This window comes from Oncorhynchus mykiss, chromosome 8 (genome assembly GCF_057628025.1).
Source record: "Oncorhynchus mykiss isolate SJ-2025 chromosome 8, ASM5762802v1, whole genome shotgun sequence".
In the NCBI taxonomy this organism is placed as follows: domain Eukaryota; kingdom Metazoa; phylum Chordata; class Actinopteri; order Salmoniformes; family Salmonidae; genus Oncorhynchus; species Oncorhynchus mykiss.
This window is the reverse complement of record NC_143029.1, coordinates 65,392,300-65,409,734: the sequence shown is the minus strand read 5'-3', so window position 1 is coordinate 65,409,734 and position 17,435 is coordinate 65,392,300. Positions and strand designations below refer to the sequence as shown.

The 17,435-nt window shown below is 38.9% G+C and overlaps 2 protein-coding genes across 3 annotated transcripts in view; both read right to left on the bottom strand.

The window, feature by feature from the left end:
• The window catches only part of LOC110530319 (beta-1,4-galactosyltransferase 2), a 147,225-nt gene extending 140,485 nt beyond the window's left edge, over positions 1 to 6,740 (bottom strand). For both annotated transcript variants that reach the window (XM_021613255.3, XM_090182287.1), the window contains exon 1: positions 6,252 to 6,740. The gene's annotated coding sequence lies outside the window, so the exon portion shown is untranslated. The remainder of the gene's footprint in view (positions 1 to 6,251) is intronic.
• A 638-nt stretch (positions 6,741 to 7,378) lies between these two features.
• LOC110530320 (V-type proton ATPase 21 kDa proteolipid subunit c'') lies at positions 7,379 to 16,865 on the bottom strand. Its single transcript, XM_021613256.3, has 8 exons — positions 16,563 to 16,865; positions 15,745 to 15,793; positions 15,471 to 15,554; positions 14,795 to 14,872; positions 11,070 to 11,139; positions 10,106 to 10,157; positions 9,642 to 9,832; positions 7,379 to 9,496 (listed from the first exon to the last, which is right to left on the bottom strand). The coding sequence occupies exons 1-8, from the start codon at positions 16,627 to 16,629 to the stop codon at positions 9,470 to 9,472; spliced, it is 618 nt and encodes a 205-aa protein (XP_021468931.1). The 5' UTR covers positions 16,630 to 16,865; the 3' UTR covers positions 7,379 to 9,469.
• Positions 16,866 to 17,435: the final 570 nt, after the last annotated feature.

The following is a 17,435-nucleotide window of genomic DNA, read 5'->3' as shown; positions in this document are numbered from 1 at the left end:
TGGCTGTTGCCATGGCAACACATCTCAACATTGAATGTTGTATCAACATTTCAATTGCAGTCATCCTAGGAACAAAGCACTGGTTTATTCTATTTCATTAATTTAAACTTCAAAACGTGCAAGGTCATTTGCTCAAGTATTCTTTGATGAATGAGAGACAGTCGTAAATCCAGTGATTAAACAAAGAACCAGATTCTGTGAAGATATGTGGCTCTCCAGTTGTGTAAGAAACAAGTGGCAAGTCCATTAAGTGAATGGCAGTGCTAAGTAAGTAGTTACCCCCAGGGCCGGTTTAATGCTAGGGACTTACCGGGGATGAAGCCCCTGGGTCCAGGCCTGTGAGGGGCCAAAAAGGCAGCAAGAAATGAGTAAAATAACACAATTAAGGAAATATATACTTTATATATTATATATACAGTATATATTATACAGTGCCTTGCGAAAGTATTCGGCCCCCTTGAACTTTGCGAACTTTTGCCACATTTCAGGCTTCAAACATAAAGATATAAAACTGTATTTTTTTGTGAAGAATCAACAACAAGTGGGACACAATCATGAAGTGGAACGACATTTATTGGATATTTCAAACTTTTTTAACAAATCAAAAACTGAAAAATTGGGCGTGCAAAATGATTCAGCCCCCTTAAGTTAATACTTTGTAGCGCCACCTTTTGCTGTGATTACAGCTGTAAGTCGCTTGGGGTATGTCTCTATCAGTTTTGCACATCGAGAGACTGACATTTTTTCCCATTCCTCCTTGCAAAACAGCTCGAGCTCAGTGAGGTTGGATGGAGAGCATTTGTGAACAGCAGTTTTCAGTTCTTTCCACAGATTCTCGATTGGATTCAGGTCTGGACTTTGACTTGGCCATTCTAACACCTGGATATGTTTATTTTTGAACCATTCCATTGTAGATTTTGCTTTATGTTTTGGATCATTGTCTTGTTGGAAGACAAATCTCCGTCCCAGTCTCAGGTCTTTTGCAGACTCCATCAGGTTTTCTTCCAGAATGGTCCTGTATTTGGCTCCATCCATCTTCCCATCAATTTTAACCATTAACCAGCTTCCCTGTCCCAGCTGAAGAAAAGCAGGCCCAAACCATGATGATGCCACCACCATGTTTGACAGTGGGGATGGTGTGTTCAGGGTGATGAGCTGTGTTGCTTTTACGCCAAACATAACGTTTTGCATTGTTGCCAAAAAGTTCAATTTTGGTTTCATCTGACCAGAGCACCTTCTTCCACATGTTTGGTGTGTCTCCCAGGTGGCTTGTGGCAAACTTTAAACAACACTTTTTATGGATATCTTTAAGAAATGGCTTTCTTCTTGCCACTCTTCCATAAAGGCCAGATTTGTGCAATATACGACTGATTGTTGTCCTATGGACAGAGTCTCCCACCTCAGCTGTAGATCTCTGCAGTTCATCCAGAGTGATCATGGGCCTCTTGGCTGCATCTCTGATCAGTCTTCTCCTTGTATGAGCTGAAAGTTTAGAGGGACGGCCAGGTCTTGGTAGATTTGCAGTGGTCTGATACTCCTTCCATTTCAATATTATCGCTTGCACAGTGCTCCTTGGGATGTTTAAAGCTTGGGAAATATTTTTGCATCCAAATCCGGCTTTAAACTTCTTCACAACAGTACCTCGGACCTGCCTGGTGTGTTCCTTGTTCTTCATGATGCTCTCTGCGCTTTTAACGGACCTCTGAGACTATCACAGTGCAGGTGCATTTATACGGAGACTTGATTACACACAGGTGGATTGTATTTATCATCATTAGTCATTTAGGTCAACATTGGATCATTCAGAGATCCTCACTGAACTTTTTCAGTTTTTGATTTGTTAAAAAGGTTTGAAATATCTAATAAATGTCGTTCCACTTCATGATTGTGTCCCACTTGTTGTTGATTCTTCACAAAAAAATACAATTTTATATCTTTATGTTTGAAGCCTGAAATGTGGCAAAAGGTCGCAAAGTTCAAGGGGGCCGAATACTTTCGCAATGCACTGTATGTAGTATAGATTTTATATGTTTTTTTCACTGCAACCGCCAAACACAGGAAAACTCAGGAGCCAGCTCTCAATGAGTGTAGACAGCCTGCCGCTCTGCTAATCATCAGATGGGGGATGAGAGGAGGTAGGGGGCCCACGTGGGTAACTGGGGGGGCATGCCTTGATTGGGTAAAAAAAATGTTTTTTAAAGAATCAAAAACTGCATAATAAATAAATGTGACTGGTCAATTGTGTGATTCAGGGCCTCTCAATGTTCAAAATACACCAGAGAGCATAATTTAGCCACAGAGGATCAATAGCTTAGACAAAATAACCATGGATAAAGTTTGATCACAAGCACATACAGGTATCTGCCAAAATTAAGGAAACACCAACATAGAGTGTCTTAAAAGGGTGTTGCGCCACCACCAGCTACCAGAACAGCTTCAATGTTCCTTGGCATAGATTCTACAAGTGGACCTAAACCTATGAAAAAAACCTAAAACAAAGGGCCTATGATTTCTTAAAATCAGGCCCTGGTCACCCCACACCTGCTTTGACCACCCTGAGGGGGCTCTCAGGCTATGGACCACAATCATTGGAATGCACGAAGGCCACTTGCCTCAAAAGCTCCAGACAACAGTATCCGTCCAGCAAGGTTCTCCATCAAATGTAATCCTACGGGGAAGCCATGCATTGTGAATGATAAGAGATTTAAAATTGGGACTGTTGCCATCAGATTGAATAGGTTAATGAGTACTCATGTAAACAACTTGGTGGTGTTGCCCTACAAAAAATAAATGAGTTACATATGAGGAGCTAAAATGATTTGAAAGCAAATGTGAGAGCAAGTTCCAGGTTCATAAATAGTATTGTTGTGTTGGCAGCCTACAGATAGCCTATGCTTACCTGTTTTACAGGGAGCCCATGTACACTTAAATTGATAAATGTAGGCGCACACAAAGACATTTTGGACCACAATGAAAAATATTTGAGGTAACAAGACGTTTTCTTTGTAGTAGTGGTGGCGGTCATGCATAGTGGGGCAAGTGGGGCTCCCGAGTGGTGCAGCGGTCTAAGGCACTGCATCTCAGGTGTCACTACAGACCCTGGTTCAATCCCGGGCTGTATTACAACTGGCTGTGATTGAGAGTCCCATAGGGTGGCACACAATTGGCCCAGCGTTGTTCGGGGTAGGCAGTCACTGTAAAATAAGAATTTGTTCTTAACTGACTTGCCTCATAAATTAAGAATTTGTACTCAGTGTCTTCTCCATAGCACTTAGGGGCTGCAGTGAAGTAATCATTGCAAAATATATGATATGGGTGTATTTTTTTTGTAGGCACACTGGTGCTCCTACATTTTGAATCCAGGTCACACAGCAACATATTTAGGTGCATATGCAAGTAAAATGGTAGCACTGTAGAGCCCTGCCACATTGCTAGAGTGCACAAACTAAAATCAAGTAGTTCTCAACATATTATTCCTAAATAGTTTGTGATCAGGCGGGATATAATTAGTGTGAGACTTCAGTGGATAGAATTCATCTCTGATAAGTTTGGCCCTACAAACCCTATCACATCAATGCACAAAATGACACAGTGGGTAAATGTTACATGGACAACTAAGATGAGGAACAATTGCAATGATGTGACATCCAGATTCTGATCAAGAGATAGTGATATCTATTTGTGTCGCCTATAATTTCAGCATATTCAGCAAACAATGTTACATCTGATATCATATGATTACATATACAGTACCAATAAAAAGTTTGGACACACCTACTCATTCAAGGGTTATTCTTTATTTTTACTATTTTCTACATTGTAGAATAATAGTGAAGACATCAAAACTATGAAATAACACATATGGAATCATGTAGTAACCAAAAAAAGTGTGAAACAAATATATTTTATGTTTTAGATTCTTAAAAGTAGCCACCCTTTGTCGTGATGACATCTTTGCATATTATTGGTATTCTCTCAACCAGCTTCATGAGGAATGTTTTTCCAACAGTCTGAAGGAGTTCCCACATATGCTGAGCACTTGTTGGCTGCTTTTCCTTCACTCCTGTCCAACTCATCCAAAATCATCTCAATTGGGTTGAGGTCGGGTGATTGTGGAGGCCAGGTCATCTGATGCAGCAACATCACTCTCCTTCTTGGTCAAATAGCCCTTACAGAGCCTGGAGGTGTGTTGGGTAATCATTCTGTTGAAAAACAAATGATAGTCCCACCACGCACAAACCAGATGTGATGGTGTATCGCTGCTGAATGCTATGGTAGCCATGCTGGTTAAGTGTGCCTTCAATTCTAAATAAATCAGTGACAGTGTCACCAGCAAAGCACCACTGTTTTTCTTGGCCAAAGCAAGTCTCTTCTTCGTATTGCTATCCTTAGTAGTGATTTCTTTGCAGCAATTTGACCATGAAGGCCTGATTCACACAGTCTCCTCTGAACAGTTGATGTTGCGATGTGTTTGTTACTTGAACTCTGTGAAGCATTTATTTGGGCTGCAATCTGAGATGCAGTTAACTCTAATGAACTTATCCTCTGCAGCAGAGGTAACTCTGGGTCTTCATTTCCTGTGGCGGTCCTCATGAGAGCAAGTTTCATCAGCTTGATGGTTTTTGTGACTGCACTCAAATTTTCCAGATTGACTGACCTTCATGTCTTTGAGTAATGACGGACTGTCGTTTCTCTTTGCTTATTTGAGCTGTTCATTCCATAATATGGGCCTGGTCTTTTACCAAATAAGGCAATCTTCTGTATAACACCCCTACCTTGTCACAACACAACTGATTGCCTCAAACGCATTGAGAAGGAAAGAAATTCCACAAATTAACTTTTAACAAGGCATACCTGTTAATTGAAATGCATTCCAGGTGACTACCTCATGAAGCTAGTTGAGAGAATGCCAAGAGTGTGCAAAGCTGACATCAAGGCAAAGGGTGGCTACTTTGAAGAATCTCAAATATAAAATATATTTTGATTTGTTTAACACTTTCTTGGTTACTACATGATTCCTACATGATTCCATGTGTTATTTCATAGTTTTGATCTCTTCACTATTATTCTACAATGTAGAAAATAGTAAAAATAACCCTTTAATGAGTAGGTGTGTCCAAACTTTTGACAGGTTCTGCACACCCACCCACACACACACACACACACACACGTCTCTATTTCATGAGTTAGTTGCTATAGCCTATCTACACAATTATCATTTCAGCTACATCTTCTTATAACTACACTGAACAAAAATATAAATGCAACATGGAACAATTTCAAACATTTTACTGAATTACATGTATAAGGAAATCAGTCAATTTAAATTAATTAATTAGGCCCTAATCTATGTATTTCACATGACTGGGAATACAGATATGCATATGTTGGTCACAGATACTTTAAAAACAATGGGCCTCATAATGAGCCTCAGGATCTTATCACAGTATTTTTGTGCATTCAAATTGCCAATCGATAAAATGCAATTGTGTTCGTTGTCCGTAGCTTATGCCTGCCCATACCATAACACCACCATGGGGCACTCTGTTCACAACACAATTAGCATTAAATTCTGGCAACAGCTCTGGTGGTCATTCCTGCAGTCAACATGTCAATTGCATGCTCCCTCAAAACTTGAGCCATCTGTGGCATAGTGTTGTGTGACAAAAGTTGTGAGTGGCCTTTTATTGTCCCCAGCACAAGGTGCACCTGTGTAATTATCATGCTGTTTTATCAGCTTCTTGACCTGGCACACCTGTCAGGATTATATTGGCAAAGGAGAAATGCTCACTAACAGGGATGTAAACAAATTTGTGGACAAAATTAGAGAAATAAGCTTTTTGTGCTCATGGAACAGTTCATGAGACATGGGACCAACACTTTACATTTTGCATTTATATTTTTGTTCAGTGTTGATACCAGCGGACAGCGCAGGATGGATCTTTCCACCGCTGCTTCCAAGGACCGTTCTGCTTATTTAAATAATGTTGTTGAACGTGTGGGTCTCTTGTAAAAAAAAAGGACGTTGCAAATGCATGTAGAATCGCGGGTCTAGGATGCTTCTGCAAAATGTGCATGACACCAAAGCAAATTGCATAACAAAAACATCAATAACCACAATTAAACATATAAATGTTGATAAATGGAGATGTTTGGGATAATAAAGAATCAAAACGGCAGGCTAAATTTAAAAAATACAAGGTAAACAAAAGAACGAAATGTGATGAACAAATGAAATAGAATAGTCTTACCTTGAGGTGGCAAGCAATCCTCCTCTCTTCTATGAATGCATTTCCTTTTTGTTGCACCAAGCTTTTATATGAAATCTGTAAATGTCATTTAAAAAAAACTAAAATAACAAAAAAAACTCAAAAAAAATGCACGTAATAAAGCATGGAGCCCGTTTTATTTCTGATGATAAAATCGGTCATTTCATTTTTCGTGCAGATACTGTTAAAAACGTTTTTCCATATAAAAGACATGGCAGATATGAATGCCTCATTTTGTTTGATCATTTACGGAGGGCAATATGCCAAATATAGTGTAGTAAATCTTCTATCTACATAATTCAGTCAATCCGTTAGGTTTGGTGTTGATATGAAGCAAAAAGGAGACTCTAGCAGGTTCATCTCTCTCTCTTCAGTACGGAGTCTCAGTTGGTCCAAACTCTCGGGTATTCTGCCACCAGAGGGAGCTTACACTAGGTCCTATCAGCATGGCACATCTCTAGTAGTTTGCAGCTAAAAAGACAGGACTACAGTAAGTGTAATATCGTCACTTTTGTAGGGTACAATTTGATGTCAATAAAAGTCAATTAATTCATATAGCAAATGTTGCTGCCCCCACTTTTGTAAATGTAATTAAGCAATAAGGCAGAGGCATAAGGTGTGATAGGTCCCCAGTAAATGTGCAAATGATTTAATATATAGCGCCATCTATCGAAATTATAAAGTGGGACTGGGACATAAGGAAGATCATTACAGAAACAAAATGTTAAAAAACGACTTACATCCAGAAGAGGATGGGTCACACCTCTGAGCCAGGTTCCTCTAAGTTTTTTTTCCTTTTAGGGAGTTTTTCTTGGACACTGATTTCTCCTCAGCTTGCTCTGTGGTCTAGGCCAGGCTGCCCTACCAAGTAAAAAGGCAGTAACTGCTCATTTGGTCAAAAAAATAAATAGTTAATGTCATTTTTGATACATGAAATACATGCTTAATCATGGGGACAAGTTTCCTGCCTCTATTGTATTTTGGAGAAAATGGGGGTCATGCTGTGAAACCAAGGTAAATAAGAGCCCTTTCTCTCAGTTCCACACTATGAGCAGTTGGTGCCTTTTTGACAACAGCTGACACAAAAAAGCTTCATAAAATACATTTGATTGAACGGTCAGTTTGGTCTATTTTATTCTTTCAAGGACAATTAAGTCAAGAGGACCCACTTTTACACATGACAAAACAATGGATTCACCACAACATATTAAACACAGTCACTAAAGCCAGAGGCATGGTCTAGAGCTCTTCATTTACATGACACTACAGTACAGGTGGCCAACCAAGGACCTAGTCTTTCAAAGTAAGACATGAGCATTCACGGCCCTCTCTCAAGCAGCATACTTTTAAACCAACAACAGTTGGGACTTACAGTCCAAATGTTATCCATTGAAGTAAAATGCTTCAGTACCGAGGTTCTCCAGGACCAGGATGGTCACCCCTGTATTACACCGAAGGTCATTAAGGAATGTTCAAAAGCAAGGAATGAACACCGCTGAATCATTTAAATAAAATGGTTGGTACGGAGTGGATGGGGACTCAGTGAGATGCACTTATGGAGGGCTCCCAAATGGCACCCTATGTCCTATATATAGTGCACTACTGTTGACCGGTCCTGGTCAACAGTAGTGCACTATATATATAGGAAATAGTGCTCTAGTCAAACTTAGAGCACTGTGTAGGGAATAGGGCGAAATTTGGGACAAACACAGTCACAGCAAATTGGATGTTAGGAATATTAAAATGGATGCTAGTTTATGACAATAGACACAAGGATTGTATTTAACATTTAAGGGCTCAATCTAAGTCTTAAAATCAGTAGCACTGGTGGACATGGATGTTGCAGCTAATTCATTAAATAAAAAAATAAACGAAAGCACGACTAAGAAAAAGGCCAACCGGTCTGAAGAAGTTCTTATCGATGTTCTGCTCGAGTACCATCTCTCCAAAATAATACATGTCAGTCCATTTACAAGACAAGGAGCTTGGCGTATTCAAGCTCAAAGTTACACAAAAAGAGGAAAGCAGAATGTACAAGGGCAAATGGTCTTGAAGAAAACCGCTACCTTTCTCACTCTCCACAGATAGGTCTGTAAACCCCCTGTTAACTATCTGAGAAGGAAAGGAAAAAATAAAATAAAAAAATAGATGGTCACTTAAAATCATATACATGTATATTCAGCCACAGCTCATTCACTGTGGACAAAGACCACTTGCATCAACAACAAAACAAATCTTACAACCCAAGCTAAGGTACATAGAATGGTAAACACCCTCAGTTCACAAAACAGACCCTTTATATACACAAACAAATTTACTATTCTCATTTTTAACCAATCATAACCGAAGAGTGCCAACCAAAAAGGTATGCATACATCAACACAAATTAAAGACAGCTGACTAATGTCAAAAAACCAACAATTACCATTTCAGAGTAATATCTCTTTAGATCACCTTTGTATCAATACATTTTGATTCATTTAGTGTTACTATAGTACTGGTTAATTACACCAGTCATTGATAAATATATAGTAACTGAAACTAGTGAAAAACATTATGGATTACATTAGTGATATATATAATAATTTGCTTTGTTATACCATGACTTTTGCATACAAACATTTCAATACTTCAAACCATTTTTTTACAGGCATTTATCACAATTCCATGTAATGAACAGAACAGCTCTTTACGGATTTGCGATGGCTCATGAAACTCTAAATTCCTTCTACCTGAACACAGATTCCAGAAAAGGGCATCCATGAGTTTCTGACTCTGGGGAAGTAGACAGGGCCTCACTGCCAAAATATGGCTTTAAAGAAACACAATAATAAAAAATGTCCCTACTACTACTACTGACTAATAAATTTGATACAACAGTAAAAGTATGTGGGGAATGCCAAGAAGCTTGCTAGAGATGAATAACTTTTTTCCTACAACTGCGGTAATACGAACATGAATTTTATTCAAAAGGGATAGGATTTTGTCTTAAACACCTGCAATTTAATCTAACCTTTCGGTTGCATTCCTTTAAGACAAAATGGTGCAAATATGCCACTCTTCAGAAAATGGTTAAAAACAATCACAGACAAAAAAGACATTTCAATAATTTACTATGTATTTACACAATCCATCTGCTTCTCCAGCTTCGTCTTCCATTGATCTTGTCATCGCGATCTTATGTCTTGCGGATACATCTTCTAGTCACCCATTTTTACTTTCGACGTCTACAAGAAAATACATGTATTTGATTATGTAATAAGAAAAACAAGAAGAAGCAAACCTATATTCAGTTCATGCAATCAGCTACAGAAAGATTGTGCTATTCAACCAATCAAAGGATGAAAACTGTGGCAAAAGAATGTCAGTTACCTGCAAGATGGCTACAATCACTCCAAATAGCCCAATCGCACTGCCAAAGATTTCCACAATAAGGATTTTGACGAAGAGGCTGCCGTTCTGGGCATCAGCCAGGGCGGCTCCACTCCCAACGATGCCAACACAGATGCCACAGAAGAGGTTGGAGAAGCCCACAGTAAGACCAGCACCAAACATGGAGTAGCCTGTCAGGAAATAACACAATCAGCACAGTCTTTACTTTATAGCCTGAAATTGTATTTTATCATTTGAGCTATTGAAGCCAATGGCAAAATGTGCCTACTTTACATCTAATGTTGAGCCTGCCTCTATATCATTGGAAATTAAGAACGCGTTCGGCTTCCAATCAACAACTAGCCTGAGTGCCAGTCTGTTAGTGCCATCATGCCAACTCCTTGTCACTCATGGTCATGCAAAACAGGCTAATTAACACCCAATGTCAGCAATTATCTTCTTACCTGCTTGGTAGTTCCTTGCCCCAATGGTCTCTGGTGTAGTGCCGCTAAAACTCTAAAGGGAAAGATGGTGTGTAAAGAAATAGAATGATGTCTAATAAAATTGGAGCCGTCTACTACAGTGTCACACATCAGTAAGCCTGAAGAAAGATTCAAGGCTGTTCTCCAAGAAGTTCCTTCCTGAGGCTACGGCTAGTTACCACATGTTCAGTCCCAAATGGTACCCTATTTTCTATTCATTGCACTACTTTTGACCAAAAGGAGTACACTATATAGGGAATAGGGTGCCATTTGGGATAAAGACATCTTAATACTATATCACCATAGTCATAGTGATAAGTACTTTACAACACTGCTTTAAGTAAAAATGCATTAAAGTACTATTTAAGTCATTTTTTTTGGGGGGGGGGGGGGGGGGTTCTGTACTTTACGATTTCTATATTTGACAACTTTTACTTCACTACATTCTTAAAGAAAATAATGTACTTTTTACTCCATACATTTTCCCTGACACCCAAAAGTACTCTTTACATTTTGAATGCTGAGCACGACAGAAAATGGTCCAATTCACACACTCCAGAGAACAACCCTGGTCATCCCTACTGCCTCTGATCTGACGGACTCACTAAACACAAATGCTTCATTTATAAATTATGTCCAAGTGTTGGAGTGTGCCCCTGGCTATCTGTAAACTTTAAAAACAAGACCATTATACCATCTGGTTCTCTTACTTTTGATAAGTAAAAATATTTTTGCAATTACATTTACTTTTGATATTTAAGTATATTTTAAACTAAATACCTTAAGACATTTACTCAAGCAGTATTGAACTGGGTGACTATCACTTGAGTCATTTTCGATTAAGGAATATTTACTTTTACTCAAGTATGATAATTGGGTACTTTTCCCCCACCACTGTTAAAGGACACAAATTATTATCATATCATAAGTCACCTTTCATGCTTACCTCAGCCATGTTACTTATCACGATTGCCATGATGATCCCATATATAGCTACGGCCTCACAGAAGATAATGCTGTGGACAGGACAACAATAGCATTTAACACAAAACATTGATGGGAAAGACTGGTCTTATCAATACAAAACATACATAGTTGAAGTCGGAAGTTTACATACACCTTAGCCAAATACATATAAACTCAGGTTTCACAATTCCTGACATTTAATCAGAGTAAAAATTCACCGTCTTAAATCAGATAGGATCACCACTTTATTTTAATAATGTGAAATGTCAGAATAATAGTAGAAAGAATTATTTATTTCAGTTTTTATTTCTTTCATCACATTCCCAGTGGGTCAGAAGTTGACATACACTCAATCAGTATTTGGTAGCATTGCCTTTAAATTGTTTAACTTGGGTCAAACATTTCAGGTAGCCATCCACAAGTTTCCCACAATAAGTTGGGTGAATTTTGGCCCATTCCTCCTGACAGAGCTGGTATAACTGAGTCTGGGATGTAGACCTCCTTGCTCGCACAAGCTTTTTCAGTTCTGCCCACACATTTTCTATAGGATTGAGGTCAGGGCTTGTGATGGCCACTCCAATACCTTGACTTTTGTTGTCCTTAAGCCATTTTGACAACTATGGAAGGATGCTTGGGGTCATTGTCCATTTGGAAGACCCATTTGTGAGCAAGCTTTAACTTCCTGACTGATGTCTTGAGCTGTTGCTTCAATATATCCACAATTTTCCTCCTCATGATGCCATCTATTTTGTGAAGTGCACCAGTCCCTCCTGCAGCAAAGCACCCCCATAACACGATGCTGCCACTCCCGTGCTTCACGGTTGGGATGGTGTTCTTCGGCTTGCAAGCCTCCCCATTTTTCATCCAAACATAACGATGGTCATCATGGCCAAACAGTTCTATTTGTTTCATCAGACCAGAGGACATTTCACCAAAAAGTATGATATTTGACCCCATGTGCAGTTGCAAACCGTAGTCTGGCTTGATTATGGCGGTTTGGGAGCAGTGGCTTCTTCCTTGCTGAATGGCCTTTCAGGTTATGTCGATACTGGACTCGTTTTACTGTGGATATAGATACTTTTCTACCTTTTTCCTCCAGCATCTTCACAAGGTTCTTTGCTGTTGTTCTGGGATTGACTTGCACTTTTCGCACCAAAGTACGTTCATCTCAAGGAGACAGAAACATCTCCCTCCTGAGCGGTATTACGGCTGCGTAGTCCCATGGTGTTTATACATGCGTACTATTGTATGTACAGATGAACGTGGTACCTTCAGGCATTTGGACATTGCTCCCAAGGCTGAACCAGACTTGTGGAGGTCTACAATTTTCTTTGAGGTCTTGGCTGATTTATTTTGGTTTTCCCATGATGTCAAGCAAAGAGGCACTGAGATTGAAGGTAGGCCTTGAAATACATCCACATGTACACCTCCGATTGACTCAAATGATGTCAATTAGCCGATCAGAAGCTTCTAAATCCATTACATAATTCTGATATTTTCCAAGCTATTTAAAGGCACAGTGTATGTAAACTTCTGACCCACTGGAATTATGATACAGTGAATTATAAGTGAAATAATCTGTCTGTAAACAATTGTTGGAAAGATGACTTGTGTCATGCACAAAGTAGATGTCTTAACCGACTTGCCAAAACTATAGTTCATTAACAAGAAATTTGTAGAGTGGTTGAAAACGAGTTTTAATGACTCGTTTTCACATCAAAGCGGATTCCAACTTCAACATACATACACAAATGTGGAATAGTGAAGACATCAAAACTGAAATAACACATGGAATCATGTAGTAAAACAATTAATGAAAGTAAAACAAATCAAAATATATTTGAGATTCTTCAAAGTAGCCACCCGTTGCCTTCATAACAGATTTGCACACTCTTGGCATTCTCTTAACCAGGATCACCTGGAATGCTTATCCAACAGTCTTGAAGGAGTTCCCACACATGCTGAGCACTTGTTGGCTGCTTTTCCTTCACTCTGCGGTCCAACTCATCCCATTGTGGAGGCCAGCTCATCTGATGCAGTACTCCATCACTCTCCTTCTTAGTCAAATAGCCCTTACACAGCCTGGAGGTGTGTTGGGTCATTGTCCCGCAAAAAAGAAAAAAAATGATATTTCCACTAAGCATAAACCAGATGGGATGGTGTATCGCTGCAGAATTCTGTGGTAGCCATACAGGTTGTGTGCCTTGAATTCAAAATAAATCATTGAGTGTGACCAGCAAGGCACCCTCACACCTTCATGCTTCACAGTGGGAACCACACATGCAGAGATCATCCGTACACCTACTCTGTGTCTCAGAGACACAGCGGTTGGAATAAATATTCTCAAATTTGGACACATCAGACCAAAGGACAGATTTCGACCAGTCTAATGTCCATTGCTCATGTTTCTTGGCCCAAGCAAGTTTATTCTTCTTACTAGAGTACTTTAGTAGTTTCCTTGCAGCAATTTGACCAGGATGGCCTGATTCCCACAGTCTCCTCTGAGGCAAATCTTATGTCACATTCACCGAATACAACAGGCAGACCATACAGTGAAAAGCTTACTTACAAGCCCTTAACCAACAATGCTGTTTTAATTTTTTTTTTAAATATACCCCCCCAAAAAAATAAGGAAAAAAAGTTACAAATAATTAAAGAGCAGCAGTCAAATAACAATAGCGAGGCTATATAAAGAGGGTACAGGTACAGAGTCAATGTGTGCGGGCACCGGTTAGTCGAGGTTGAGATGTCTGTTACTTGAACTCTGAAGCTTTTATTTGGGCTGCAATTTGAGGCTAGTAACTCTAACCTATTCTCTGTAGCAGAGGTAACTCTGGGTCTTCCTTTCCTGTGGCAGTGCTCACGAGATCCTGTTTCATCATAGCGCTTGATGTTTTTTGCGGCGGCACTTCAAAGTCCTTGAAATGTTCCGGATTGACTGACCTTGTCTTAAAGTAATGATGGACTGTCGTTTCTCTATGCTTGTTTGAGCTGTTCTTGCCATAATATGGACTTGGTCTTTTACCAAATAGGGCTATCTTCTGTATACCACCCCTACCTTGTCACATCACAATTAACAGGCTCAAACGCATTAAGGAAAGAAACTCCACAAATTAACTTTTAACATGGCACACCTGTTAATTGAAATGACTACCTCATGACGCTGGTTGAGAGAATGCGAAGTGTGCAAAGCTGTCATGAAGAATCTCAAATATATTTTGATTATCACTTGTGGTTACACATAATTCCATATTTTATTTTAACCTTTATTTAACTAGGCAAGTCAGTTAAGAACAAATTCTTATTTCACAATGACGGCCTACACCGGCCAAATCCTCCCCTAACCTGGATGACGCTGGGCCAATTGTGCGCCGCCCTATGGGACACCCAATCACAGCCGGTTGTGATACTCTAGCACTGAGATGTAGTGCCCTAAACCGCTGCGCCACTTGGGGACCATATGTGTAATTTCATAGTTTTGATGTCTTCACTATTATTCTACAATGTAGAAGATAGTAAAAAAAGAAAAACCCTGGAATGAATAGGTGTCCCCAAACTTTTGAATGTACGCAAATATAGACAAAAGTTAAGCCTGGATTTGGACTAAAAAGCATTTTTTAAATGGTGATTTTAGTCCAGGGGTAAACTTAATCTGGGTCTGAGAAACCGGCCCATAATGACACATTTTCACTTTGAATATCTTACCTGACCAAATTCTTTGTTTTAATCCGTGGTGCTTTTACACCACCTCCTATGATGCTGGAACCTGTGATGTAAATGCCCCTGTAAAACAAGGAAAACAAAATTCATTATGAACATAAAACTAGGTTTGGGATGATACCTGGGGGACCTTTTCTACAATGTTACTCCAAATATTGCAATATCCGATATTATCGTGTTGCGCCGTTAATGACTAGATAATTCCAGACTGTGTAATTTGCATTTCTTTTCAATATTATTGTCGCATTCTCACTTAATAATCTTAGTTTGGTGAAAAACTAAGGCTTAGTTAATTAAATGTAGACATCATTTAACATATTGATACCGCCTAACTAATAAAACTGCAGTTTTGATTTGTAAAGTTCAAGTAGAGTATAGTCTAGCACGTCACAATATATCGTCAATGTCAAATCAAGACATTCGATTTAATCATAAAAATCAGACCAACCCTACATAAAGCAGAACATAAAAACAGTGATACACTAAAATAATACTCCTGCCATCCACGAGTAGTAATTTAGCCTGCTGAAATAGGGAAGAGGATGGGGACAAGACACTAGTTGCTATTTGAATTTTCAAATCTAATTTCAGAACTTCCCTATTCATATTGGACAATCTCTTCTGATGCAACACTCAAAAGGGGGAAATTAAGAATACTCACCAAGCTGCTCCGACAACAGAGAGCGAGATGGCCAAGCCAATCCCAAGGTTTGCCCACATAAAGGGCGACGTTTCTGTCAAGAACCTGAGTGAGAGAGTATCATTTTACCATGGAAATCAAACATTCTAAGCTTTAGTTTAGGTCAACACTTCTGAAATACCACCTGACTGGAATTCTATTAGTAATCAGCACCAGACTCAAGAATATAGGCTAAAATTCTATGACTATGATATATCCTACTATTCTAACTAAGACAAGAGACTGTCATACTAACCATGCCACATCAAAGCGGAATCCAAGGTCGAAGATTGTGTAGCAGATACCTGAAAAATATCACCAACGCAGAAAAAAAGTGGAAACGTTTTCATGAGTTTATGCATTGGTGTGTACACTGTATGTAGATGTGTGTTGCAGTACAGAACAGTTATGTACAGTACAGAACAGTTATGTTCAGTACATGCAATGTCAAGCCACTGAGTTACAGAACCAAATTGTGCCCGAGAAATTATGAAATGTCAGAAGGTAAGCGTGATAGCTCACCCTCACACGAGAAGTGCTTAGGTTCCTATTTTTCTGACTGTAGAAACTAAGCTAGCTTGATTTATTTAGCTATGTTGTGGTATATACGTTTTCTATAGTAAAGTTATGCTGTTAGTGCAGGGCCTTATATTATGCAGTCGAACATTAGTTAGTTAATCGCTTGCTAGCTAACTAGTTTGTTAGCTACGTTACTTCCTGTAAGCATTTTGTCAAATTCTTACAAACAAATGGCTAAACAAGTTGACGGCAGTGCCACAAGCGTAAATAACATACAATGCAAATAAGCTATAAAGCTAAATAACTAGGGATCCTGAAACATTATGACATATGTGAACAAGCCATCACATCACTGCAGACAACTTAATTACTACTAACTAGCAGCGCAGCGGGATAACGTCACGTTAGTTAACAAGTCAGCACAGTATCTGTCAAGCAGACATTCACAATCAAATACAAACGAGTGTTGTTTTTTTAAATCAAGTATATTTTTGCCATCATCATTAGCTAACTAAACCCATTACATTAGCTAGCAAATATACAACGTTTTCTTACCAACGATGAGAATAGTACTCCAGAAGGCCAAAGTGACCCCGGTGTAGAGAATGGCGTGTCCGTTCATGATCCACTCAATCACCCAAACCGCGATATTTTACGGGAAATCTCACAACACTACTTTCAGGTTGGTGTTTACAATTGACGCCAAACGGTCTGAATAATATATATAATGTTAATCACCCCCCGAAATCGTTCAATTGGAGAAGAAAAGTCGAACCATCAAAAAGGGAAGGAATGCAGTCAGCTGATCGAGCTTGACTTGAGCATGTGACTGTGATAACAAACGTCATTCTACTTCCTGTTTTCCACAGCCGCGGGAGCTTCAAAGCAGCCTCCGCTGGTCATGTCTAGAAGGGTCACCGATTTTGTCAAATTGATTAATGAAATGTTATTTTCGTGTCAAATCGCCAATTGGCAACCCATCCCTTATGGGATTAATTGACACATAAACAAACATTACAATAATTCACTATGGTAATTAAATGCTAATTCTTCTTCCGGTGTTCTCTGCATTGTATAAAGAGTGAAATATAGTGATTATAATAATCTATACATAATAGTAAATAAGGTTATCCAAACAATAATTACGTCCCTAGAGCAGTAAAATAATATACATACATATATACATTCATTACGACAGACAAATAAATACAGAAATAAAAAGAAACAGAAGTCACTTGAAACCAGTCTGGCAAAAAAATAAGATTCATATGGGAGACAAGCCTATACACAATCTATATACACACATGCCATTTACCACATAGAAGCAAAATATTTTTACAATTTAATTGTAGGTAGCCCTTTTTCTTTTATTCCACGATTTATCTAAATGTTCCGCAAACGGAAATACACAATGGACAAAAAAACACT

Coding starts and splice junctions, on each gene's coding strand:
- LOC110530320 (XM_021613256.3), bottom strand. CDS start 16,629: ATGAACGGACACGCCATTCTCTACACCGGGGTCACTTTGGCCTTCTGG. Junction 11,140..14,794: donor AAAACAAAGAATTTGGTCAG/GTAAGATATTCA, acceptor TCCTGTCCACAG/CATTATCTTCTGTGAGGCCG. Junction 9,497..9,641: donor TGATTGTAGCCATCTTGCAG/GTAACTGACATT, acceptor ATTTTCTTGTAG/ACGTCGAAAGTAAAAATGGG.